The sequence below is a fragment of the Coturnix japonica genome, chromosome 3 (assembly GCF_054131305.1).
Source record: "Coturnix japonica strain WE chromosome 3, WE-NBRP24, whole genome shotgun sequence".
In the NCBI taxonomy this organism is placed as follows: Eukaryota; Metazoa; Chordata; class Aves; order Galliformes; family Phasianidae; genus Coturnix; species Coturnix japonica.
The window spans coordinates 46,660,176-46,684,982 of record NC_140665.1 but is presented as its reverse complement, the minus strand read 5'-3'; the positions used below and the strand labels follow the sequence as shown (position 1 = coordinate 46,684,982).

The following is a 24,807-nucleotide window of genomic DNA, read 5'->3' as shown; positions in this document are numbered from 1 at the left end:
TTTGGAAATTTTAGGAAAAATGTAAATAAATGACAACTGTGGCAATCTACACAAACCTCTCCATGAACTGATTTGTGACCAACAAGCATTCCAGCTTCTTTTTTGGCCAAAAGTGCTCTGATGCAACTCTGCCCAGCACTCCTGCCAAGAAAGAAAAGCTACAAATTCTATCAGGATAGCACGTTTTTGGCACAGCTGAGCATCCAGAAGGGGAATTGTGGCGGAAAAGGCAGAAAGCTAAGAAAGCTCCATCTCCTTAGAGGATACATGAATGGTCTAATCCTCCTCAGAGATTCACATGTGGAAACACAGCCAAACGTGTGGGAGAAGGCTTACTTGCTTGACAGATGACTAATGCTACAAGCCGATTCAGGCTTCAACTAGAAGTCCTATGATTGCCTGTAAACGTACAGTCTCAACAGCCTTATCCAAATTGCCTACTCTTCTGTGTCCGCTGCAAGTATCAGCTTACATGCCACTCCTAGGAGATCACATAAGTAGTAATGGTTGACCAGTGTCAAGTCAAATTAGACTGTGGAATTTGCAAGCAAATTTGGATAAAATAACACTGTACAATACTCCAGTGTACCAAGAGTACAAGAAGCAAACAGCTCCCACAAAAGAAAGCAGCTGCTACCATAACATCAACACAGAAAACATTAACACTATGATTATCTCCAGGTATGCATATCCAGTGTTTCTGTAACAAAAATGTAATTAATATTCTAGCAGTTACAATATACTGATGGTCAGGAACATGCAAAGTCTCTGGGACAGGGACTCTGAGCTTTGTACACTGCTTCACATCATGAAGCTATGAACCAGATGAGAGCTGTATGTAACAAGAGATAATCTTGATAAATTTTCAGACAACATATATCAGATCAATTCTACAATAAGTAACTATAGTGACAGAAAACAACTGACCAAACATTCATTTCTATGACTACGAATTGTTATGTTAAAAAATGCCTACAAAACTGACTGTGTTCATCTGTTAACAACGTTCACATAGTGAATGGCTGGAGTTGGTCATGTCCACAAGTGCATTGAAAAAAACAAACAAACCCTTTACCTCATTGCCCTATCCTACTGCCTCCATGAAATGTTTTTTTATCACAGGGCAAAGAAGAGTTGTTCTACAGGCTGAGAACGTACTAAGCTCAGAGCCCACCTCCCACCATTTCCATTTCATAGAATCAAAAAATCATTTGTGTTGGAAGGGGACCCCAAAAAGCCATCTAGTCTAACTCCCCTGCAGTGAACACAGACACCTACAGCTCAATCAGGCTGCTGCTCAGAGAGCCATCCAGACTTTTTCCTTGTTTAAAAAAATAAGCACATATAAAGAAGAGAAAAATGAAGTAGAAATATATATTCAACTCTCTTGCTATAAGCAAGTATTTTTATGTGCAATAGTTGGGAGAGTCTATGAAGTATACATAAAAAACACTTTATGGATTTTTTTACCCCCTTGATGATATATTTTTTTTAAATGACATCCAGAAACTTGTTTGACTGGGAGAATGAATCCACTGGAAGTAAAACAGTTGCTTTGAGAATTCTGGGTGTCCTTGGAAGAGATTCATCTCCATTAGGGCAATTTGGTTTCCTTTGAAAGAAGTCATGTCCCTGCCCTACCTGGCTTTGTTGTTGTTGTTATTGTTTTTCCTTTTTGCCATAACCTATTCTTTTGACTGGTCATAAATTACTAAAGCCTTGGGAGGCATGTGCAGGCTTTATCTTCTAAATCAGAAATAAATCACAGACATTAGAGATGGAAAAGACCTATGAAATCATCACATCCAACCTCCCTCACAAACACACTGCACAGTCTCCAGACAGAGGATGCATCTGATCGGAACCATATGCGTCAGGCAACTGTTGCCAGGAAGCTGAGGAGCTATTGACAGGTGGCCGTGGGGTGACCCATCAGGCAGTACTGCTGGTGGAAGTGCTGCATCCCAACCCGCAGCGAGCAGAACCAGCAAAGGCATCACACAAAACCATCCACAACATGCTGGGCAATGGTTTGGAGACAGAGTAAGGCAGTACCTGAGTAGTATCCTGCCTTCTCACCAGTAAATATTGTTTCAGTTGGGAAGAGCCATGCCAACAAATAATCTGAAACCTTACCTCATAACAAAATACAGCTCTCTCCACAAAGATTTAAGTAGAAGCAGATTAAGAAGAACCACCCACTCCCAAGATAGATCACTGAATGTTAAAACAACAACGCAGACACTCAAGCCAAGTAGTTAATGATAATGGTACAGAGTAACTGTACATTCCAGATAACTGAAAGACTATTTTGTCATCAAGCCTGCACAAACATTTTGTTTTTTACTCCTAAATAATTGCAATGATCCTATAAAATGATCCACTGTGCCTTACTCACTGCTGTCTGTCTTGCTCATAATGACAATGCACAGTCTCTACCCGTGAGTATGATAAGGGAATTGAAAATGAAAGTAGGAGGAACTCATGGGAATAAAAGACTACACACTATTTAGCCTTATTGCCAAACATTCAGTTTCTCAGCTTCCACAACTGACCTCTTCAGACACCCTGGCTGTAGCTAGGGGTACTAACTGGGTACAGAGTGCCGCCACACCCTCCCTTCTTCCCCATCAGTTCCTCTGCTGGGCAACTCTACTGCAAGCTGAAGTCTCTTCCTGTGAAGTATACTGTAGCATACTGCTATGGTGCATGCAAAGTCTTGAAACAGAAAATCCCACTACACCAACAGCAATGTCATTAGAAACTCTGTGCAGCCTCTCTTTATCTCTCCTTTCACAGGATCTATGTGGTCATTCTCACATTCTGTCATCTCACTCATGTCTAGCAGCATGAAACATACTTTTCTGCCACTACCAAAGCCCTTCATTTTATCAAAACAGTGAAAATAGGACAGTGAATGACTAAGAGATGTCAAAAAAACCATGAAGTTTATGTGTTGGATCTAAGAAAAAGTGGACTGCAGTCTACAGAGTTTCTACCCAAACATAAGAAAGAAACTCCTGTTCATTTACTCTGGCTGAACATTGTCCTACTTCTCATACAATCTTTTATAAACAAGTTCTCAATTCCTAATTGTGCCGATATACAGATTTTCATATCTTTAACAAGAAAACAGCAGGATAGTGGCTGTCTTAAAATACATGTAATGTGGTTCGCAGACAGGCTATGTGCAAGATTACATGTTGAAATCATGACTGAGCTGAAATCCAGTCTCCTTGCAGGTACTAAGTATTACCCATGTTTTGTCAAGAAATTAAGCTATATTGTTAAGAGATGGATGCATTGGGTAATCTTCTCTCAAACTAGAGACATATTCTAACATAATGAAGGACTGGGAACATCAGTTCTTTTTTGCCAGCAACAGTGAATCAACTCCTGTTATTTAAAAATGGAACTACCAAGTAAGATGCTCCTGAAAACACGTCAGCAGATCATTCTTCAGGCTCTCTGCAGAGTTACCTATGCAAATCTTGGCAGAAGGATGACATCCTATCTATCTCCCCCAACATGCTCAATGCTACTATAAAAGCTAACATAATATCTGTTTCAATAAAGGAATTACATCATTAGGTTTGGGATTTGTGATTCAGTGCAAATGAGCACTGTCAACAGACTAAGACACAAAAACTATCTAACCTTAAACTCCATTCTTCTTCTGCTGGTATGTGCTGCAAAACAAGTGCAACTCAATAAGAAGTTTATACTGTTCATACGCTCATGGCTCATTTTGAGAGACAAATTATGACACTATCATACGCCATCATAATAAACAGCACAAAGAATGCTATTGCAGAAATGTAACTTTCAGAGGAAGGATCAGAAGTGTATAACCATGCCTGAAGTCACTGTATTGCGCAGGAAAACAAAATGCGAATGAACTTTTCCAAGTCTTGGAAAAATGCCTGCATCAACTACTACATTAGCTCACTTGAAATTCAAATTAAAAAAATTCACAAGAGGAGAAACCTTGTGAGCCTGTAAACTGCTTTTACTTAATCAGTGCATCAAAGCAAGAGAAAATAAACTTTTACCATCAGTTAGAATCATGTTATCAAATGGTGTCATATTGCAAACACAGGTTGCCACAAGGCAGCAGAGCTTAGCTGCTGCGTAAGAGTCTGGTGCTTGGTTTTTGACTGTCAGACTATAGGGAGTGCTATACAGGACAACTTTCTGTGCACACATTCAGCATCACCTACAACTCAGAGTTAATTACAAGAGTCATTCTGAGCAGTGCTCAGAGTTACTGGTGACACCGTAAGCTTACAGATGAAGAAGAGGAAGGTAAGTTTCCCAAGAGCATTGCTAACGAGTTCTCCAGGCAAAGCAGAATCTCCTTTGCTGCCAAAAGTTAAAATGAACTCAGGAAGACTGATGTGCAGAGCCTCCAGCTTCCTCCTACATCGGCCTCATACTCTGTTTCCCATCAGTGACTTGATGTGAGAGGTAAGCTATAGGGAATGCCAAACAGCAAGGCTTGATGATGGGAAAGCATCTGGAGGGAAGGAAACAGATCTTTCTCCAGCAGGCAGACTGCGCAGCAACTATGACCAGGTCTGAGACCTTTGTTGTAATCCAGTAGAAATACCTCTGGTACCCCAACACTTTCCCAATGAGCCCAAAGCAGTCCTCAAACCCAATAAAAACGACAGAGATCATCACACTTCAACCTTGGAGAGGATCATGCATTTCCTAAGCCTTGCCAGTCACTCAAAGCACAAAAATGAGACAAGCCTAACAAAAACATCAGCAGCTGTGAAAACACGGGGTTGCCAAAAGACTTTCAAACTGTCACAGCTGCTTACGGGTGTTTTCTCCTCTTGTCCTTGGGCTCCAGCCCAGGGGCCGGCCATCATCACATTGAGTTGGCTGCCACCGTGTGGCCTGCACTGTGCAATGCGAGGTGACCGTCACCACGTGGAGCGGGGACCTCTGCGTGACACAGGCACAGTGCAGCCCCAGCTGCGGTGAAAATCTGGATTGCGGGACAAAATCAACAGGAAATCATATCAGTACATAAATTGCTGGCAAAAGCTCTGCAAAAAGCAACCAGCAGAGTAAGGTACATTAAATCCTCTGAATTTAGATCTGTGAACTTTTCAAATCCTCTTACAATTCTCTTCAAAAATGAAGATCCTGAAACCCCTTGCCACAAAAGCAGCAGCATTTACAAATCTGAAAGACAACTCATTGCAATTGATTTCATGTAGATGACAAAGATACCACCAGACACCAGCAACAGGACAAGAGCTAATGGCCTTCAACTGGACTAGGGGAGGTACAGGTTGGATATGAGGAAAAAAAATCTCAGAGAGTGGTGAGGTATTGGAACAGGCTGCCCAGGGAGGGGGTGGAGTCATCAACCCCAGAGTTGTTCCAAAAAGATGTGAATGTAGTACTGAGGGATACTTAGTGTAGATGGTGGTGAAGGGTTGGTGGTTGGACTGGATGATAATAGCGGTGTTTTCCAACCTTAATGATTATATGGTTCTACGATTCTCTCTTCCAGGGAGAGAAGGAAAAAGGGAGATCTGTTTCAAGCTGTAACTTTTTTTCTTCCTCTCACAGCTACCAGAGCAAAATAAAAACATTACAGCAGCTGAGATGTATATGTATATTCCAGCACAAGTGCCTGTCTGTCAGAGTATAGTTTATGAGCAAGCAGGGAGAAAACCACCCTAGCCCATGTGGGCTGGCTGCCAGCACACTCCAGTGCTGAACCGGCATTACAGCAGGGGAAAAATCATCTCCTTGGAGAGCTTGCATGGCTCAGTGTCTCCTCCTTACCAGAGGAGAGGTCTCACCTTGCTTTGCAGCCCAGGTGACTTCCAGTGGCAGCTGGCAGTGATGGCTCCTCGTCTCTGCAGCAGGCACTGCAAGGAGGACCCCAAGGTCCCACTGATATCCACCAGCAGTACTGTCTTTCCATCTGCAGGACAAACACAAGGTGTTACAGCAGGCAGCTGGCACCAAGCCCCACCAACCCACGTGCAGCATTCTACTGATGTCCCCAGGACCAGCCAGTAAACCACATCCCCATACAGCAGCTCCATGCTCCCCCTCAATCACAACATCAAAGGCAACTTGAAGCCTATGGAGCAACACAAACCATAGGTTGTTTCCTTGGGACTCTCCAATTCAGTAAGCAAATATTGCTCTTCTGGTGCACTGGTATTTTATTTTCATATATCCTTCCGCTCATATTTGTTACAAAGTACACTTGACCACACGTTTACAAGTCTGTTACATAAATCCTTGTCTCAACAATGCTGAATTTCCATGAGAGGCTATTTCTGAAACACTGCCTTGAACCAACATAGTCTTCAGAAGCTGCAAAGCCACCAGTTTAAATCTGCCTTTTCATTGCTGGTACTTACAATATGCAAGCCAAAACAAAAGATCCACTCAGCAGCTATTCACAGGCAAACCTGGATTTCTTAAAACACTCACACTAATCAAAATTGGCACATAAAATCCCTGGTAATGTTTACATCCAAAATATTTTAGGTTTTTGAAGTTTCAGATGTCTCAGGTGGCTTCAGTGAGATTGAACTTAATGCAGATGGCAGGTAATCTTAGCCTAATTTTTCTAAACTGTAGAACCAAGACCTATTTCTACAAATCATACAGATCTCAGTGAGGTTCTTCACTGGCAGGAAACAGATACGTTCCAGATGGGAAAACAAAACAAATCAGAAAATAAAAAATGGTGAGAGCGTAAGATTTTAGCTACATTAGAATTAATACTGTACTCATGATAGAACAACTAACCCATATCTTCAAGGAGCTCCACCACGGCACCAGCAGTAGGAGAAACCAAGTAGTCAGAGCCTTCTCCACGTACCAAGCGTCCCAGGTTTACATCGGATAACCTGCAGTGGAAAAGTACAGTAATAAAAAAAGCTTTGTGTGATGTAAATCCTCAGTAAAGCCTGTAACATGACTAATCCCAAGAGCAAACACATCTCATAAAAGTAAATCATTCAACAGTCATGTTCTGCGGCTAATTTGCACCGTCCCACATGCCCATTAGACAGATGCTGAACTTCAAGAGAGTCCAGAAAGAGGCCTGAGAGTGGGAACAAGATACACAAGCACAACACACACAGACAGCTCTCCACTATGTGGCAGGTTAGATGTGGCATGCAAGGCCAAAATGCCAGAGTTACTCCTGTGGAACCAGATCAGCCCTGCTGGAGCTAAGCTGAGTCAGAGTAATGCATCCTTCTGAGACAACACAAGCGGATGAGAAGACAGAAGGCATTTCTGCACAAGCATTCCTTTTGACCTCCAGCACTCTAGACAATGGAAAGTCAACTAATTTGCAAGATGCTCAGATTATTCCCAAAATGGTGACCCAAAAATCTATATATCCTCAGAGAGCAGTGCAACTCAAGACTGACTGGAAAGTTGTGCTGCTGTGTCCAAACTAATACAGCTTGCTCTCCCACCAGAAGAAAGTGTTGTAAAGAAGTTACAACCTCTCCTGCAACTTCTTCCATCAGTCCCTCTTGCAAACATTTTGGGATTTGTGTTCAGGATATCTGTGTGACTACCACTGCATTAATCAAGTACTGAAGTACTTTAACTAAGTAATATCTATATACAAAAAAACAAAAAAACAAAAAAAAAAACACGTTATTTTTTTGGTTTCTTTGAAAAGATAATGTCTTGAATGTAGAGCATATGAAGATACAAAAGATAATGATCAGTGTGACTTCAGAAAAAGACTTCAGCACTGCATCTTCTATCACCACTCAATAACATGCTGGACATCTTGACTGAGGCATCCATTAGTGGAATGCATTGGGGAAAATTGATTTTTACAAAGACATCAGCCCCTCAGTGGTTCACTTACCCATCCACATCCTTCTCAGGTTTCACAGCATTTAATATCTTACTGCTATACAAGCTTTCTGGGAGGTCAAGGGCAAGGCCCTGCACATTAGCATCTTCGTTAAGCCTCAAGATTTCATTTACAATCTAGGAAGTTAATAGAAAGCAATAAGGATCAGAACAACAGACAACGGAAGAATCTAATTACAAGGGAATAAAACCTATTTTTAGTAACTCGTTTATGGCTACCTTCGCTTCCCATAAACATTACTGCAACTTCTAAATGAAAAAAGCAATAACCTGCTGTCCTATGTTTCTATGGTTTACCAAATTAAGCCACCCTGACTATCACAAACATTTTACAAGGCCAATGTATTATGTGACATTAAGCTGCCAACAATATTTTGTCCTTCACCACTAAAAACCTCAGAAAAAGCTCAACTCTGTAATGGCTTCAAAAGATGCTTTTAGAAATAGGAATTCTTGATTAAAACAAAGTTCAGAATAGGACCAGCTTATGTCCCAACAAAGACCATTTATGAAAAGCCATCACATTAAAACAATTATACGAACCGAAGAGCAAAGAGAAAACTCATTTTATTACAACAGCATATACCGTTACTGATTTTCCTCAGTAAAAACACCCTGATCCTAAGACCTGACATTGTTCTTACAAAGAATTGTCATTTTGAAAAGACATTGCATAAATAATTATGAGCTTCAGGTACTCAACTAGATATGAGTTCAAACCTTTCCATCGTTGGTCAAATTCAACATCTGTGTCTGTGTTAACTGCCCTAGATTGCTTCACATTACATGCTGAACAGGGGAGTTGGACATCCAGGGGTGCCTTTCAACCCCTTCAATTCTGTGATATCCAAAGTACAATACTGATTCCTAGTGATATATGTTGTTTTGCAGTGGTCAGATGGTAAAAGCACTGCCACAGCAAACAAACAAGTGGGGTAAGCAAACTGTTAACAACTTTTTAAAAAGTAGCTAACCTCAAGTGAAAAAAATACCATTTCCCCCACCCTTATTTATATAGTTCAGCTGCTTCCTGAGATGTTACTCCAAAGCAACAACAACTACTATTCCACATTCACTAAATTCCACCTATTTACCAACATTATTGAACAAATAAGCTCATAACAGTGTCTATTTGAGATCTGTTTCAAAAGCCTGGCTTTCTTACATGGCTCTGACATTATCCACAAAACAATAATAGAAAGTGGAAAGCTCCACTTAATATATGGAGAAGCCTCTTTTGAGATCATAGTGCAAGACAGTAACATTTTAAAAACAAAGCGTACCAAATACAAAATAGTACACAAAATCCACAGGCGTACAGCATTATTAAATCTCCCAGGCACAAGGAGGCCAGCTGGGAAATTACAAACTCCTTTGCTCTTCTTAATATCAGAGACCTCATAACCATGTCTATTAATAGTTTCCTATACTGAGAACATACTTGATACAAGCACCTTATCTCCAAGCTCTTGCCTTAGAAGGCATTAGGAAGGGAGCTCTTTAGTGATTTGGGGTGGATGAATTTGTTTAAAAGATATTTTATATGTTTAAAGATCAATAAGTAGGAAAACTATTTCAACTCTCTGTCACCATTCCAAATCAATTAATCACCCCGAAGTAAAACCTGGGCAAGAATCAAGAGCTCCATAAATAGATTTAAGGTCACAAGAGTGGCTGTAGGAGATAGAATATCACATACAAGCCCTAGCCCAGAGCTGCCACCAATACAAAAGCCATCCAGTCTGAGAGGCTACAAGAGAATGCTGTAGTTAAATATCAGACATGGAAACAAAACATTGAAGACTATTCTGCCTCAGGACTCCACAGGACAACCGTCCAAGAGAGAAACTTGCTACTTAAGACAGTCCAAGTTGTCATCTGAGTTAGCAGAGACCCAGTGGGGGTGCTAACCAATGTCTGCAGTAAATAGGAATTTATGACAGAAACAAAGAAGGAAGAGTCCTTCAGGTTACCTCATCTTTGCTGCTGTCTTCAGGGAGACAGATGTGAATCACACGTAGACCAACCTGCCAAAAGAAAACAAGACAATTACCAAAGGTGGGTAGCACATGACTGATAGAAAGCATGTTGTCTAAAACTTACCTCTTCAGCAAACTTCTTGTTTATTTCTTGAACCGAAGGAACATTACGTGCCTCGGGAAACAAAACAGAAGCTAAGTTTTAAAATAATAAATTTACATTTGAGAAATATCAGTGTACTAATACATGATACTAATACAAGGCCTACACGAGAAAGATAGTGAGAATAATCCACTGACCCCACAAAAAGGTTAAAAAATGAGAAAACAAAAACAACAACAACCAGCAGAATTTAAAGTGGATAATGACATCCTCTATCTCCCTTTCCTAAACCCAGCACTGCCTGTATCCCAGCACAACACTGCTAGTATCCCAGCACAACACTGCCACTTCTCTCCCACTCCACAAACCTGACGCCTATGGATGAGGAGCACTGAAGGGGCCACTGCATAGAAAACACAAGTGAACCTAATGCCGAGGCAAAAAACGATAGAGGTGTGTTAAGGTCAGCTCTCCAGCTGTTTCCTTATGCCAAGCCTTGTAGAACTGCATTCCCACAACAATGATCTGACCAACAGGACTGGGTGTTTGACTGAGATTCAGCCACCCCATCACATTATCATGATAGCTCACCTGATGCAGAAATTCCTGCACCAGCCTGGTCCCACCACAACCTGTAGAGCACAGTGAGGCCAAGCTGACAATCACATGCAGGGCAGAATCTGGTAGTGCACAGCTGATATTCATAGAGCAACAGCTCCATCACTGCACAGGATCCTGATGCCAGATTCACAGATATATTCACAGAACCACAGAATTGCAGGTGTTGGAAGGGACCTCAAGAGATTACTGAGTGCAATCCCCCCGATAAAACAGATTCCCTACAATAGGTCACACAGGTACGTGTCCACACAGGTCTTGAATATCTCCACAGGAGACTCCACAACCTCTCTGGGCAGAGAGCTTCCATAAAACTAAGAAGTAGATGTAAGTTTTTGTTATTCCTATAGTACAGCCTCTACTCAGTCTAAAGGTAGATTACAAAAAATGCTAATACTAATCACAAAGCCAATTGGGTTCAGGTGGCTCGAGAAAAAAAGAAGGTATCTAAAGGCACTTAAAGAGCGGGTTCAACATGAAACTCCACATTCCCCTAGTGAATTGGCAGCACACAGTGCCAGCTGCAAACAACTGGATCAAGGGGTTGTCTCACTGCCGTCTATGCTCCTCTGGCTGCAACATGTCACTTGGACAGCAGCACAGACCTTAGTGCTCTGCCCACTTTGCCCAGTAAAGCAGAGCACTATCAGTAGTCTAAAATAAACCCCCTTTGAGTACCAATACAGCAAATACACACATACAGGGAATTCTACTTCAGCCACTGCAGCCAGGACAGAGCTGGTTCCACACAGCATCGCCCAAAATTAAACCCTATGTCTGAGAACGCTGAACAAACACACCTTGAACTCTGGCTGCTCAGGGCTGTGCCCACTGCCCTGGGCAGCCTGTTTCATGCTCATCATCATCTGGTGAAGAACCATTCCCAACCCCCAGCTGCCCCTCCCCTGACACAGCTCCATGCCATTCCCTCAAACCCTGTTGCTGTCACAGAGAGCAGAGCTCAGCGCTGCCCCTCTGCTCCCCTCACAAAGAGCTGCAGTCACCATGAGGGCTCCCCCCAGCTCCTCTGCTTTGGCCACAGACCCAGGTGGGCAGGAAGGAGGGCTTTCCCCTGCCCAGGAAAAGTTACGTCAGGTGAAAGCAGTCAAGAGAGACCCCTTCGTTTTCATGCCTATCAGCACTATTTGCAGGATTGCACCAGCTTCAAGATAAATAAATGTTGAGAAATACTACCTTGACTTTAAAACCATCCCATCAATTCACTTAGACAACGTGAGAGAAATCGCTCGCTCTCTTGAACCCCAAGCTGATGGGGTTACCTGCTGCCACCATTTCGCTTAAAAACAGGGTTACTTCCTGCATCACACATCTCTGAAGCTTCAAACAGGAAACAGCACCAAAAGGAATCTGTTACCACTAACCCCATGTAAGTGGCTGTTACCTGAATAATGGCAAGTGTTGGCTCAAGCTGTGGGTGTTCTTTCTTCAGAGAGGCCAAAGATTTTCTTGCGTTCTCAGTGATTTTGCTGCAACACAACAACACAGGCACATCTCTAGCAAAAGAATCCAATCAAACATGAAACCCTTCTAACATCACTCAGTGGAAGCCTCTGTTAGTCAGCAGTACCGTTGCACGGGCAGATACATTTTTAATCACCAGAATTACCATATATTGCAAAGGGCAGCGTTCAGCTGCCAGTTACAGAAAACCCTAAACAGACTGAAATATCTTCCTTCATCAGCTGTGTGCATCAGTGTTCCGACATGCCCTAAACTTTACAGCCACGCTGTTTATCAGGTTTGTCTGACCCCACAGCAAGGAACCAGCACTCCACATCTCATCGGGACCAGGTAAGGTCCTCCATGTCCTTAGCTCAGGGCTGAAAGAGCACAACTTCTCACACAGCGCTGGCTGTGACACTGCCATTTTCTGGATGCTTCTCGGGGCTGCGGGCAGCTGGCAGACTGAGGAGCTCTGTTTGCTGTGCCACTTCTTGGAAACAAACAGCAGAAGCCGCAGCCAGGCACTGGGAAGGCTTTCTGGTAAACATCCCTGGGTGCATTGCAGTGAGTTCTGCTCCGTTTCCTTCTGTACATAGGGAGCAGCGACGGGACACGTTGTAAGGAATGGCAGATCACCATTTGGCCCCCACTAGCTGGGAAGAGGCGGACTAGAGACCTCATCCCTCTTTGCAGAAGCCAGACGCCAGCAAATCGCCCCAGCCGTCCCTCAGCAGCCACATGGAGGAGGGCTCACACATCCACGTGCACATCCATGTGCACATCTCCGAGCGCAGCGTCACCTGGACCACCCCACAACCGGCCGAAACGCCCCAACACAACCCCCCCCCCCAGCCGAAGCAAACCCCCCACCCCACCCCCAGCCGCTTCTTCTCTTTCTTCTTCCTCTCCCTCCTCCTCCTCCTCCCGCTATTGCATCAGCCCGCACCGCCTCCCTTTACGCTCCGCTTACCGCGCGGCTTGGCCGCCCGCTGCCTGCCACCCGCTCAGCGCCCGGTATGGAGCGGCAGCGAAGGGCAGAGTGAGGCAGAGCCGCATCGGGAAGCAGAATCGCAGCACCTCACTCCTCATCTTCCTGCTGGCTGCGTGCTGGCTGCACAGCCAGGGCGGGAGCTGAGCATGGGGCAGGCAGGACGTGCTGCTCGCCCCGCCCGCCCCTCTCTCCGCCCCGGCGGAGCCCCGCTCTCTTGTGCCCTCCCCCGAAAGAAAAGAAGCGCAGCTTGTTGCATACTCCACGTTTATTACAAATAGTATGAAATGGTCCCTGGGAGACAAGTTACGCGTTGGTACACCTCCCTTTTTTTGATTTTTTTTTTTCCCATCTGCACCCATTGCGCGAGGTGCGAGTTCCAAACAACCTAGAGGTGCGGGGGCAAAGCACAGATGTAACTCCTATAGGTATTTACAATACTTTACAAGCTCTAATAAATAAATACGTGCTCCACTACTTCTCGGTAGCCTAATTCTGTACAGTGCTAATTTTCTCGGGTTGGCTGCAGTTCCATCTGTGCCGAGCATCACTGCTGCTGGTTTGGACAAGATGGTTAATGCAATGAGTGACCGACCAGTGCACCTCATAAATAACTTAATCCATTCTAAGAAATCCAAGTCCTTATATCTTATTCTACAAGAACATTGATAACTTTGGGCTTTGCTCACGATAATCAATGGAGAAAATAGACGTCAGGTCCAGGAGCGCCGTAACTGAGGGGAGCCATACGTGGTTGATAAAAACAGTACTTCAGCTCCTTTATATACTGATATGTGTAACTTGGTACTGACTTTATCTGCACCATCTGAAGAACTTAAGCACCAAAACAGAATGACGATCACACGGGATGGTCAGTGCAGACATACCGAGGCTTTCCCCTTGGTACAATGTTTTCAAGTAACAGAATCCAAAGCTGTGCCACGATGACAAAACAGTAAATGTGCATCACACTGGAAAGTCTATTCTTGTGGTAAGTGGGAGCATTTACTCTATGCATTATTTGTAAAAGAAAGGAATACTCAGTCCACCTTGTTCTGAAGATGTCTCTTTTCACCCCACCCTGCCCTGGAGGAAGCCGCCTGTACCTCAGCTAGCACTACTGCAGAAACAGCCTGCAGCCTGAGCTCAGCACGTTTCACCAAGGCATGCAGACAAATCCCATTCTGTCTCAAGGTTACTGACTTTGAGGGGTGAGGAACCTGCAGGTTACTGTTTATCAATTGCACTTGGCCAACCCACATGCAGTAGCTTTCCACTGCTGGGTTCTGATTTAGCCTGCACAACCCAGACGCTACAGGCACAAAGCTAGCACTCAGCCTACCCATCTGCACAAGCAGCAGAGCTCCATTCTGTCCCAAACACCCTCTGGATAAGGATGACCTCGTGTTGACAAATTCACATAAAAAGATGCCTGTGCCCCTCCTCTGCCAACTAAGCAGTAACAGCAAGTAGAAAGGCTCCAGACACAGCTATCAGCATCTCTCCTAAGCACTAGGATTAGGTTCTGTTTAAAACATGAGTAGTCTGTTCTAAATCAACATGGTATATTTGGTATCTCATGTATTGGTCCTGTAGACTTGGAATCTCTCTTTTGAAAAGTAACATGCAGCAGCTTTGTGCAATTGCACACACAGCACGATGTTGTCATTACCAGAACCTGGCGTACAAGTTTGCACACTTACGGATGCAGCCGCATGCAAAGAGAGTCATCGTGAGAACAGACCTGGTCACAGCTCAGAAGTTCAAATGCTAAGGTTCTCAGGTGGTAACATGGCTTAAGAATCAAACTGTGCCAAACCTGGGTAAGACAGTTAAAAAAAAAAAAAAGAAGTAAAAAAAAAAGGGTATCATACCTAGCAAGAAACTGAGCTGTGCAAAAGAAAGATACAGAAGCTCCATATGGGATCGTAAGTTCACCTGCATTATGGAGAAGACAGCAGACAGTGCACATGTGGCCTTTTAACTTCCAGGATTCTAAACCATTAAAAAAAAATCTATTTACAATATTACTGTGATACAATGCCTGATAGTGTAATAATACGGAAATACATGATGCCAGTACTGATTGTCCCAGTATATATTCTTCATGTTAAGGCAGTACAGTTAGAGATCACTGAAAGCATCAAGCAAAGCTACTGGAACTAAGACACTGAAACTTTTCCCGTAAAGACTGAACAATATTCTGCTGGTTGGGAGATGGCACTCTCCACAGGTAGTCATTCAGTTTATCTGAATCACTGTATGCAGTCAGATATGGGGTAAGCGTGTGTTTGCTGCCGGTAGGCTTTGCAGGAGTACAAGACACAGTTTTGCCGCAGAGAGTTTCAGAAGGATCAGTGTCTGTGTTGTGCAATTTAGGATCCAGTTTCCTTGTTTGGTTCTGAGAAGCCTCCAGATCAGACCCCTCATCTTCAGACCTTATTTCAACATAGTCATCATCATCCCCTTCCCCCTCTTCAGTGTCTTTGAAATTAGAAAAATAGTTCTGAGTTGCCATCTGTGCAGTCAGAGGGGAGGGCCTGTTTACTCTCAGGACTTTTTGAGAATCCTGCAGAATCATATCTGAATAGCTCTCAGGGATCTGCTTCCTTGTATCAGGCCCTGTACAGGCTGAAGCAGTACCCAGTGCTTGATGGCTATTGAGTCGGAAGTTCCTATTGGAATGAAGCATTTTCTTGTCTGTTTCATTAGGATATACAATTGATTCTCCAGATCTATTGACCACAATCGAAGAAGATGACTGTGACCTACTGTATGCCTGTGGTTTGATATTGCTTACTCTTCTCCCAAGGGAGTTATAGATGTGATCTTGGTGTAAATTTTCTTTGTTAGGTGGGCTGATGATTGCACTCCACCTCTGCGCCGGGACATGCAAGCGGTTAGAAATCTGAAGGGAAGGCACTGAGCAGGCTGACGGCAGCTGTCTGGAATTGCTTTTTGTCACAGCTTCTGCATATGAGTTCTTGGACTTTGTGTCTTGGGATTCTTGCCACGGAGAAAAGTCAGCCAGCTCACCATTGCTGTAGGTAGAGTGCAAAAGCCAGTCCTCTGCTCTGGAGCACTCACCAGTGACCTGGGCACAGGGAAGAGTGCTAGCCAGAGGAGTGGAAAACCTCACAGCTGAGGGCTCCTGAGGGCTGGCCCAGGATTCCTTTTGGACCTTGGGTGTGCTGTCTCTGAAGACAATCTGGTCATAAAGCTGGGAGTACTCAGCTATCCTGGCACCTAGGGAAGAGAGAAGAATCGATTGAGACACAGCAACCCATTCATTTGAGTGACAAAAAGAATTAGAAAATCCCAAAAGACTTTGGTATCAGTTAAAGAAGAAAACAGAAGACTAATAAAAAGCTACTATTAAGTCAGAAACTGTTTCATTCTCTAGTATTTTCGAGTAACTAGTGTATTAAGTTTTCATCTTGAAAGACAATGATTTCACTCCTGAAATAAGATTTCACACCTCAATCCTACCAACAAGACACAGGCATAGTTGCCCTACCTTGGAAAGAGAGAGTTTAGTGGAGCTAAAGGCCCTTCCAGCCTCTTAACCTTGTTGCAAGTCTGCACCTTTTAGCCAGAAGTACAGTTTGATCAGACCACTGTTTCTCATAGCGGTGATTGCAGACTGTTCACTGGCTAGAAGCTTGCCTTATAAGCAAAACCCATCCAGCTAAATGCAGAAAAATGTGGAAAAAGCAGGAAAGAATGCAATTTTCATTTCTTTTTCCATGTTATTTTTACAGTGGGAAAAGACAGGAAGGCTAACGACCTGCCTGATTGCTTTTCCACTTCCTTTCCCTCCTTACAGCCCAAGAGACTGAGAGCTGTGAACAGAGGTGGAGAGGGGACAGTGATATCCTGTGAAAAGGCTGATATAGGAGAGAGGATTTTTGCATCAGAGAGACACCAGAGGGAGCAGGTTCACATAAGCTGTCATAACATAATAGCACAAGGAAATGCACTGCTGGGCTTCCCTAGAGATGATGATGAAGCCAATGAAATCTCACTGAGAGAAATGATTAGTAGGAAACAGTCAGAGGCCTTTTAAGTACTGCTGAAATTTGGTTTTATCCTGAATTCTGAGATGTTTTCTCAGGTAATCAATCTTAGAATTTGCCTCAGTGTTTAATTCTTGAGCAATTCTACAGTATGACTTGGTGTATAGTGCTCTAATATTTAGTACATTTGATCTAATTGCAGACAGCACCACAGGATAAAGGAAACACACAGTTCCGATTATACTCTGTTTCACGATAAAATGGAAAACTTTCTGAAAATGGCCTGGTAAATAGGATATTTGGAGATCTTTATAACAGCAACAATAACAGCAGTGTGTGGAGTACACTGGCTTCAAATTTCCAATTTGTTTCAACTGAATACAGATAAAACCTCCAAAACTCTTGTAGCATGTCCGTTGCTTTGTACTTTTGCTACAGAGAATAAGACCAACCTTCTTATCTGACCCCACTCCTTACATTTGTAAGTGTGATGTGGATGTTACCTGAGCAAATCTATGTGATTTATGAAGACAAATTTCTGTCCCTTTTTATTCAAAATATGAAGATCACTCTATTAATGGAAATAATTGCAGGTTTGGGGTTTTTTGTTAGTTAGTTTGCTTGTTTTTGGTAGAGGCCAAAGATACTTCAGGCGTGATTTCTATTTCCAGCCTAACTAAACTTAGCCCTCTTGCCAACACCCCACTATTTTTTCCCAATTTTATCAAGTAATGGCAAGAATTTATTGAGTCATAAAGGACTATTCACATCAGAAGCATCTGGAAACTCCAGTAGCATCACAGGAAATTCCTTTCAGAGTGTCATAAAACCATGACGCCAGAAACACAGTACTGATATTCAGCTAATAAGATAAGGAAGATTCTGTCCTCCAATTCAATACATGAATTTCACTCTAAGTACCTAAAGAAGCAAATCTGTACAGAAATATTTTTAACATACCGATAGCAGGACCGCCTTGTTTCTTCTCCTCCAGAATAGCAGCAAGATCTTTGTGCTTCAGTTTCTGTTGTCTGCTCGCTGGCTGTTCTTGCTCAGGAGTTTTAACTTTCAAAAGCTGGTTAGCTTTCTTAATTTTCTGACTGTATTGCCTTGCCATCATAAAAACTCTGTTCTTTGTTTTATCTACAGTAGCCAGGTCATTTTCCATGCATTCTGTATGTGCAGTGGACAGAATAGTATTGGCAGATTCGTATGGGATATCCACAAATGGCACCTCACCAGAGAAGGAAGATCTGTTCAGACTTGCTAAAGAGCTTTCCTTGCATGCCATAGTATCTTCAAGCCTGAGACTAGTCTCACTTATGGTGGCAGCCCTGGGTTTCATAGTTTTAGGGAAAATAGGAGTTTCTGGAAGAGAGAGAGTAGACATTGAGTACTCTACATCTTTACTCAGTTCAGGTGTACTACCAACATGCAGCCTTTCCTGTATATCATCTTTACAAACGGGAAAGGCTGCAAGATGCCGATCTCTTGTCTTTTCTTGATTCTTCTTGATGTAGTTTTCCAGGTCATTCCAGATCTCATCTACTTCCTCTGAGAGTTTATCAGCCGCAGACTTATGGGACAGTGAGTCGGAATTGGAAGAGCTATCTACTAAACTCAGATAGTCATTATCAATGGGAAGACGATGGTAAGGACTCTCATCTTCACTGAACTGGAGACTCTCTTCAGAAACAAACTGCTGTAGATTGTCAGAACATGTCAAGTCTTTTTCCAGGCCCAGAAAACTCCGCTTTTTAGAGCATTTTAAGGGATCACGTTTAAATTTCAATAGTGGTGTTTCTGGAAGCACTATGGTGTCATAGATGTTATCTTCAACAATCCTGAGCTCATCCAAACTTGAAGTAGGTGCTTCTCTACCAAGCAGGATCTCATCCCTGCTGGCATGAAGGGAGGCTCTGCTTTGATTTGCTGTCCTCTTTTTGGAGGGTGAATTTAAGCTGCTTTTGTTTTCCTCCTCATAAAGAGAGTCTCTAGCAGATCTTTGGGGACCATGGTGTGTTTCTTTCCTTCTTGTCAGACCCATCAGCTTCAAGTCTTCATAGCTTATGTTGTCATAAACATGTTCAATATCATCAATGGTCAGGTCCTCTGAACATTCAGGATATGCATTCATACTGCTCACCTCTGTTCTTTTTACATCCCTTCGAGAACCGCGCTCACTGATTTTACATCTGGCAATGGTTGGACACGTGTTGCTCTCACCAGCACTACTGGCCCGTCGAACAATTTTGTGACGATTGGAGCTGTGAGTTTCATTTTGATGCGCTACTCCCAGGTGCCAGCTGCACGGCCGATCAGAGTGACCCCTCCTTTCTCCACTAACAGCTGAACCAGTGTTGGGTGTAGACATCGATGGCATAAACATCTGATAATCATCATCATCATCTTCATTCTCATAAGGTGGACGCCGGCTGGGAAACAATGCCTGCCTGATTTGGTGGTCAGTCCAGATGTTTCTGACAGAGGCGGTTCCTCCCAGGATATTCATGATCAGTGAGTTGTTCTGGGGTGTGCTGAACTGTCTGGGTGACTGCGACTGTCTAGCTGAGCAGGAAAATGGGAGATCAGTATTCAGCTGGCTTGACTCTTCATCTGAAGGGTCCTTGGAGCTCTGTAGAGATTTGAAATATGCAGGTAACGTTAGTCTATCCCCTGTGATAATACAAAGATTCCCTCTGTTCACAGAACTTTCACATTATCAGGGTGTTCTGCAGCATGGAGTCAGGTGGAGATGTGTAGGATAAGCAGGCTGCTCACTAGACAGCAGGGTACCCATGGTGTCAGTCCCAGACTACTTTGTCCCTTAATCCTTTCCCTGGCTCGGAGTTCACTCTTGGCATTTAATATCATTTTACTTCAAATAAAAGACACTGGGATCATGCTGAAGCATGAATAATTAAAGGCAAATTTATTTGGCAGAGTTGGATTAAACCTTTTATGCTAACTCTGCAGTTCCACAATTAGATTTAGCTAATCTTACTCTGGTCTTGAGCCAAAAGTTTTGTTCTCCTCCCTTTCCCATTGCCTAGCAGAAAGGTACGTTGTGCTCTCTAACACATGCCATTGAAAATTTGTCATTTTCTTTTTTGGAGTAAATTTTCAACCAGCTCAATTGGCAGATCTTATTTTCAGCAAGGCCACATGCCTGCTAATGCAAATATGAAGGATACTGTAGGTGTATCTGGCAGAGAGAGAGATTACTTCTTCTGGATTATATCAAGGTTGATTGCTTTGTTTAGTTTTCCTGCCCCCAAAAGAATGCTCTCTGAGGTTCATGCACATGAAAAACATGGCACAACTTTTCTGTCCATCTAAAGAAATCCATACATTTCTTTAATGTTCCTATGATGCACAGCAAAACCAAAATAAAAAGGTTATATACCTGCATTTCACACTTGTTGAGATTAACACTTCTCCTTTTCTCAACATTTTCAGCAGCTTGACTATTAAGTCTTTTCCTTCCTCCTTTTGATTTCTGTAGTGAATTTTGTTGCATTCCCTTTGATTTAAAAGAACAGAACAAGTTAGGAGCATTAAAATCCACACTGCTTTGTATAGCCGTATTCAAAGGTTACTAAGCTGCTACAATAGCAGAGCCAGGTCATGTACCCACAGCTAAAGAACGAAATGCTCAAGAGCATTCAAAGCACATAGGAATGATCCAGGGCCTAGAAAACGTTCTTTATGATAACCAATTAAATAAAGTCAATTCATACAGCTTGCCAAAAGGAGATGAAAGCAGAATGTGCAAGAACACAGATGTAGAAGAATACACAAGAACTGGACTAGGAGAAAGGAAATAAAATATTTATAAGAATAAAAAATAAAATATTTATAAGGAGAAGAAGTTGCAAATACTTGCAAGATGTTCATGCCTCCTTGCAACTTTACAGATACTTTCAATCCACTTTCCATCCTCCCCAGGAGAAAAAGATTTTTATCACAGTATCGTGTGGGTTGGAAGGGACCTTAGAGATCATCGAGTCCAACCCCCGGGATTCGAGCCTCTGTGTAGCAGAGCGGCACTTCTACCACTTGCGCCAGAGGGGGATTCGAACCCCGGGCCCCAGTGTTGCAACGCGGCATTGCTACCACTGCGCCACCGGGGCACACATAATTTTATTCTATTCTTTTTCCTACCTGTTCAGTTTCTTCTTCATCATCAGCATCAATCTGTTCTGCAGTAGATGTCTGGAGATTTTCATCCTGATCACTGTTGTATGCTGGCTCAGCAGACCCTTGAAATTGGCTCTCTAGCCCGCTGGATTCCAACGAACCCTTTTTCCTACTATTCAGCAGGGTTTCATTTGATCCTAGTTTGGTGGCTTGAGATAATAGGGCTTCTTCAATACAGATCCGCTTAAGAAATAAAAGCATTGATTAAAAGTTACATACACTATATATTTCAGTATGGCACTGTTTTGTATCAGTCTTTTAGGCAGTGATTAAGCTACATACAATTTGCTGTGCTGAAATAAGATGTATAAGCAAATAATTAAAGCAATCACAATTTTTCCATTTAATGTTTGGAACTGAAAAAATAATGATAAGAATGTTTAATCATGGGCTTTGGTTTTATGGCATCCCAATTACATCCTATCTTATGTACCCTGTTAGTAAATTTTCCACAAACTCTCCTTCTTAAATCCCATCCCAAATAAGATCAGGATCTGGAATTCAACAAGAGACTTTTAAACTGCACAGAAACTTTGTAACAAATTCTTACAGAAATGTGTAAACGAGAAATGCTTATTTCCATTTGCTTAAGCTATATTGACCCCGGTCACATATTATGATTTATATATAGCATATCAGTCATAAAAGAATAAGCTCTCTTTACACACAGCACTTCTGTGATTATAGTGGTATTTATAAGTACCACTAGGACATTAGTAGTTGTTTGTACTGTGCTATAAAGTACAAGAATATATGGAACAGTCAATTTTTGCTTGCTAGATATTCCTGAAGTGGTTAGCTGTGTTTCTTTAATTTCAATAATGCTCCTGGAGACACTAAACGACATTTATGTTTTTGTTTCTTTCTCTAAACCAGCGCAGTCAAGGAGATTCTACAGTAAATATATTCTTCTTAGTTATGTGCTATTTGAATGTGCAAAAGCAAGAAGTACAAGAAATGGCCTACCTTCTGCATATCCGGGCTTATATCTGAAAAATAGAAGCATATCCTTTATCATAAGTGAATAATCAAATGGCTATCAACCTATGCCACAGGCTTAATGCTACACTCACATCCCAGTTATGAATTCCCCAAAAAGAATCAAATGAGATGGCAATATTCACTTGAAGGTCTCTGATAAAACAGAGAAACCAGCAGTTTTATGACATCTCCACCTGAGGTCCTGATTTGACTGCAATGATATAATGTGGGCAGCTATTCACAGTGGCTGGCTCCTGGTGTTAGCAATTACCAGTTGCTAAAACACTTACAGGACCAGAACCCGAGAGTGGAAAATCAAATATTAGATTTAAGCATGAGCATTTTATTTTCTTTGCCCCTCAAATGTGTATTTGGGGTAAGTTATGGGAGGAGAGGATACATTTTTACTTGTACAAAATTGGAAGCACTGGGTAAGTAAGCAGTAGAGGAAGCAGCTTACCATTTGACTTCAAAACTTTATGGACTCTGGATGAAGGTTCTGAAAAAGACATTGTGTTTAAGTGCTCCAGCATCACAAAGAAAGCTATAGTTATCTTTTCATAACTTAGATACCAAAATTTAAGCTCCTGGCAGGGAAGTCGGATCTTCTGTTCTTAATCACTCAGCTACCTCACATTCTTAGAAAAACAGAATTTCTTGAAATATCATACAGCTGTTACCAAAGTACTTACATGTTCCTAATGCTAGCTAGCAGCTGTTCTCTATACAAGACATATATGTAAATTTTAAATCCATGTTAAGATTCTTGGTTTCATAAGACTCAGTCCTCATCTATGCTACTGCTTTGAGTTGCTGGAGGTTTCCATACTGAAAACATAAATATTTTTGAGGTACTGAGAAATATTTATAAGGCGTTGCTTTTAAAGTGTAAGTAGCTGCATGTTACACGGGAATCCATCCAATCAGCATTATGTAGTATTCCTTTTATAGGCAAAAGAGCATCCATTTGTTTCACCTCAGAAACAGAGACAGATGCCTAAAAAAGTAAAATTTGGGTGTTTTTTTTTTTTTTTTTTTTTGGACACCGATGCCACTATACAATAAATCACTACATCAGTCTCTCATGTTTAAGTCATTCCCAGTACACAGCATTACACATCTGATCTTAGTAAGAAAGGTCTTTAAGTAGTTGAGCACAGGGACTGCAATATGTTGTCACTCAACTACACAGACATTTGTAATGGCTTCAAGACAAAACTAACAGTAATTATGGACCTATGAACCAGAAGAGAGAAAAACAGAAGTGAACTTATGCTTAATAGAGTTTTGAGAGATGGTTATGGCAGCAGACATTATGGTAAGTAGGTAGTAATTATATGTTGAAGTAACAAGCCTATCATAATATAGAACCACTTTTGAGACAATAATTACTTGGGAAGGGGAGCACAGGAAAGGTCAGACTTAAATAATGTGACTGGCTTTCCTGCTCTTGCATTCTCTGTCCATTAGAAAATACCAACTGTTGTTTATGCATCCACCCTTAGGAATGTATATTCATGAAATGAAATGCAGATGGTGGATACAAGAATTAAATTGCACAAACAACAAAGGTTAATAAGATATTTCACTTGCATATCAGAGTTACTGAGCTCTGCAAAATCTCAGTGGAGTGTAAGCTAAAGACCAGTGTTACGTGCACAGACTCAACCAACCCTAAACAATCCAACTTGCTTTTCCTTATCATCTTAATTTATTAAAATGAGTTTATTCACCTGATTTCCTTCTCACTCTCTGTTGAGTAGTGCCTTCTTTCGGCTGGTACGATGACTTTGTTTCTCCCTCAGGGCTATAATGGAATCCTGGGTGATCTGTGGAATAAGCAGAGGCAAAAGTGTGTTAATTCCACAGGTCTCAGCAGCTCCCTGGGGGCAGTGCTATCTTTCCTGTGTGATTCACATCGTGGCACGTAGGAGCCTGAAGCAAAACAAGAGCAGTACGCAGCTATAGGGTGACTTGGCCATAGAAACATTTTACCCATGTAGTTGCACCTTGCTCCTGATTGCTAACCCATAACATTAATAGCACAATGTTTATGTTCAATTGTTTGCTAGTATCTCAGCCTGAGCCTTCTTGACCCATTCTTCACAACCATTATGTAAATAAATAACAAGGCTGCTTTACTCCATGATTCAAGCACTTCCAGGGTAAGATTATTGTTCTCATTTCCCTTTGCTGCCAGGAATGGTTGCAACAGAAAGAGCTAATGCAAAGGCACAAAAGGCAGCAAAGAGATGCAACAGAAATGCCAGTGCAGAGGAAGCTGGATTCAGAACACACAGCAGCAGCATCGTGTACAGTCCTGAACCCTGACTCTTGTGATGAGCACAAATAAACTCTTCAGGGCACAGATAAACTCTTCAGTTAAACCTGTGGAAAGCTCAAGAATGCATGAAGCTTTCTTGTGATTGCATTATGGATGCAGTTGGTTTCCATCACAGCCACAAGCCTGACCAATGTACCACTTGGATGACAGCGTAGCCAGCACAGGCAGCCCATGCTGAGAGCCCCTTCTGGGCTCTCAGTTAAGTCTGTGCACACTGTGGCTGCCCT

The 24,807-nt window shown here is 42.3% G+C and overlaps 2 protein-coding genes across 11 annotated transcripts in view; both read right to left on the bottom strand.

The window, feature by feature from the left end:
* MTHFD1L (methylenetetrahydrofolate dehydrogenase (NADP+ dependent) 1 like) overlaps positions 1–13,248 on the bottom strand; it is a 134,701-nt gene extending 121,453 nt beyond the window's left edge. For 3 of the 5 annotated variants that reach the window (XM_015858104.3, XM_015858105.3, XM_085541495.1), the window contains exons 1-7: positions 13,022–13,248; positions 11,990–12,074; positions 9,991–10,041; positions 9,861–9,914; positions 7,880–8,004; positions 6,793–6,893; positions 5,826–5,950 (exon numbers count right to left, since the gene is read on the bottom strand). In XM_015858104.3, coding sequence (XP_015713590.2) covers positions 5,826–5,950; positions 6,793–6,893; positions 7,880–8,004; positions 9,861–9,914; positions 9,991–10,041; positions 11,990–12,074; positions 13,022–13,140 — 660 coding nt within the window. In that variant the 5' untranslated portion in view covers positions 13,141–13,248. The remainder of the gene's footprint in view (positions 1–5,825; positions 5,951–6,792; positions 6,894–7,879; positions 8,005–9,860; positions 9,915–9,990; positions 10,042–11,989; positions 12,075–13,021) is intronic. The other 2 variants (XM_015858106.3, XM_085541494.1) reach the window with 1 other exon arrangement.
* Positions 13,249–13,289: 41 nt separating this feature from the next.
* PLEKHG1 (pleckstrin homology and RhoGEF domain containing G1) overlaps positions 13,290–24,807 on the bottom strand; it is a 124,223-nt gene continuing 112,705 nt past the window's right edge. For all 6 annotated transcript variants that reach the window (XM_015858099.3, XM_085541492.1, XM_015858100.3 and 3 more), the window contains 7 exons: positions 23,970–24,065; positions 22,697–22,735; positions 22,222–22,244; positions 21,220–21,438; positions 20,462–20,578; positions 18,016–19,690; positions 13,290–16,285 (listed from right to left, as the gene is read on the bottom strand). In XM_015858099.3, the coding sequence (XP_015713585.2) occupies positions 15,183–16,285; positions 18,016–19,690; positions 20,462–20,578; positions 21,220–21,438; positions 22,222–22,244; positions 22,697–22,735; positions 23,970–24,065 (3,272 nt within the window). In that variant the 3' untranslated portion in view covers positions 13,290–15,182. The remainder of the gene's footprint in view (positions 16,286–18,015; positions 19,691–20,461; positions 20,579–21,219; positions 21,439–22,221; positions 22,245–22,696; positions 22,736–23,969; positions 24,066–24,807) is intronic.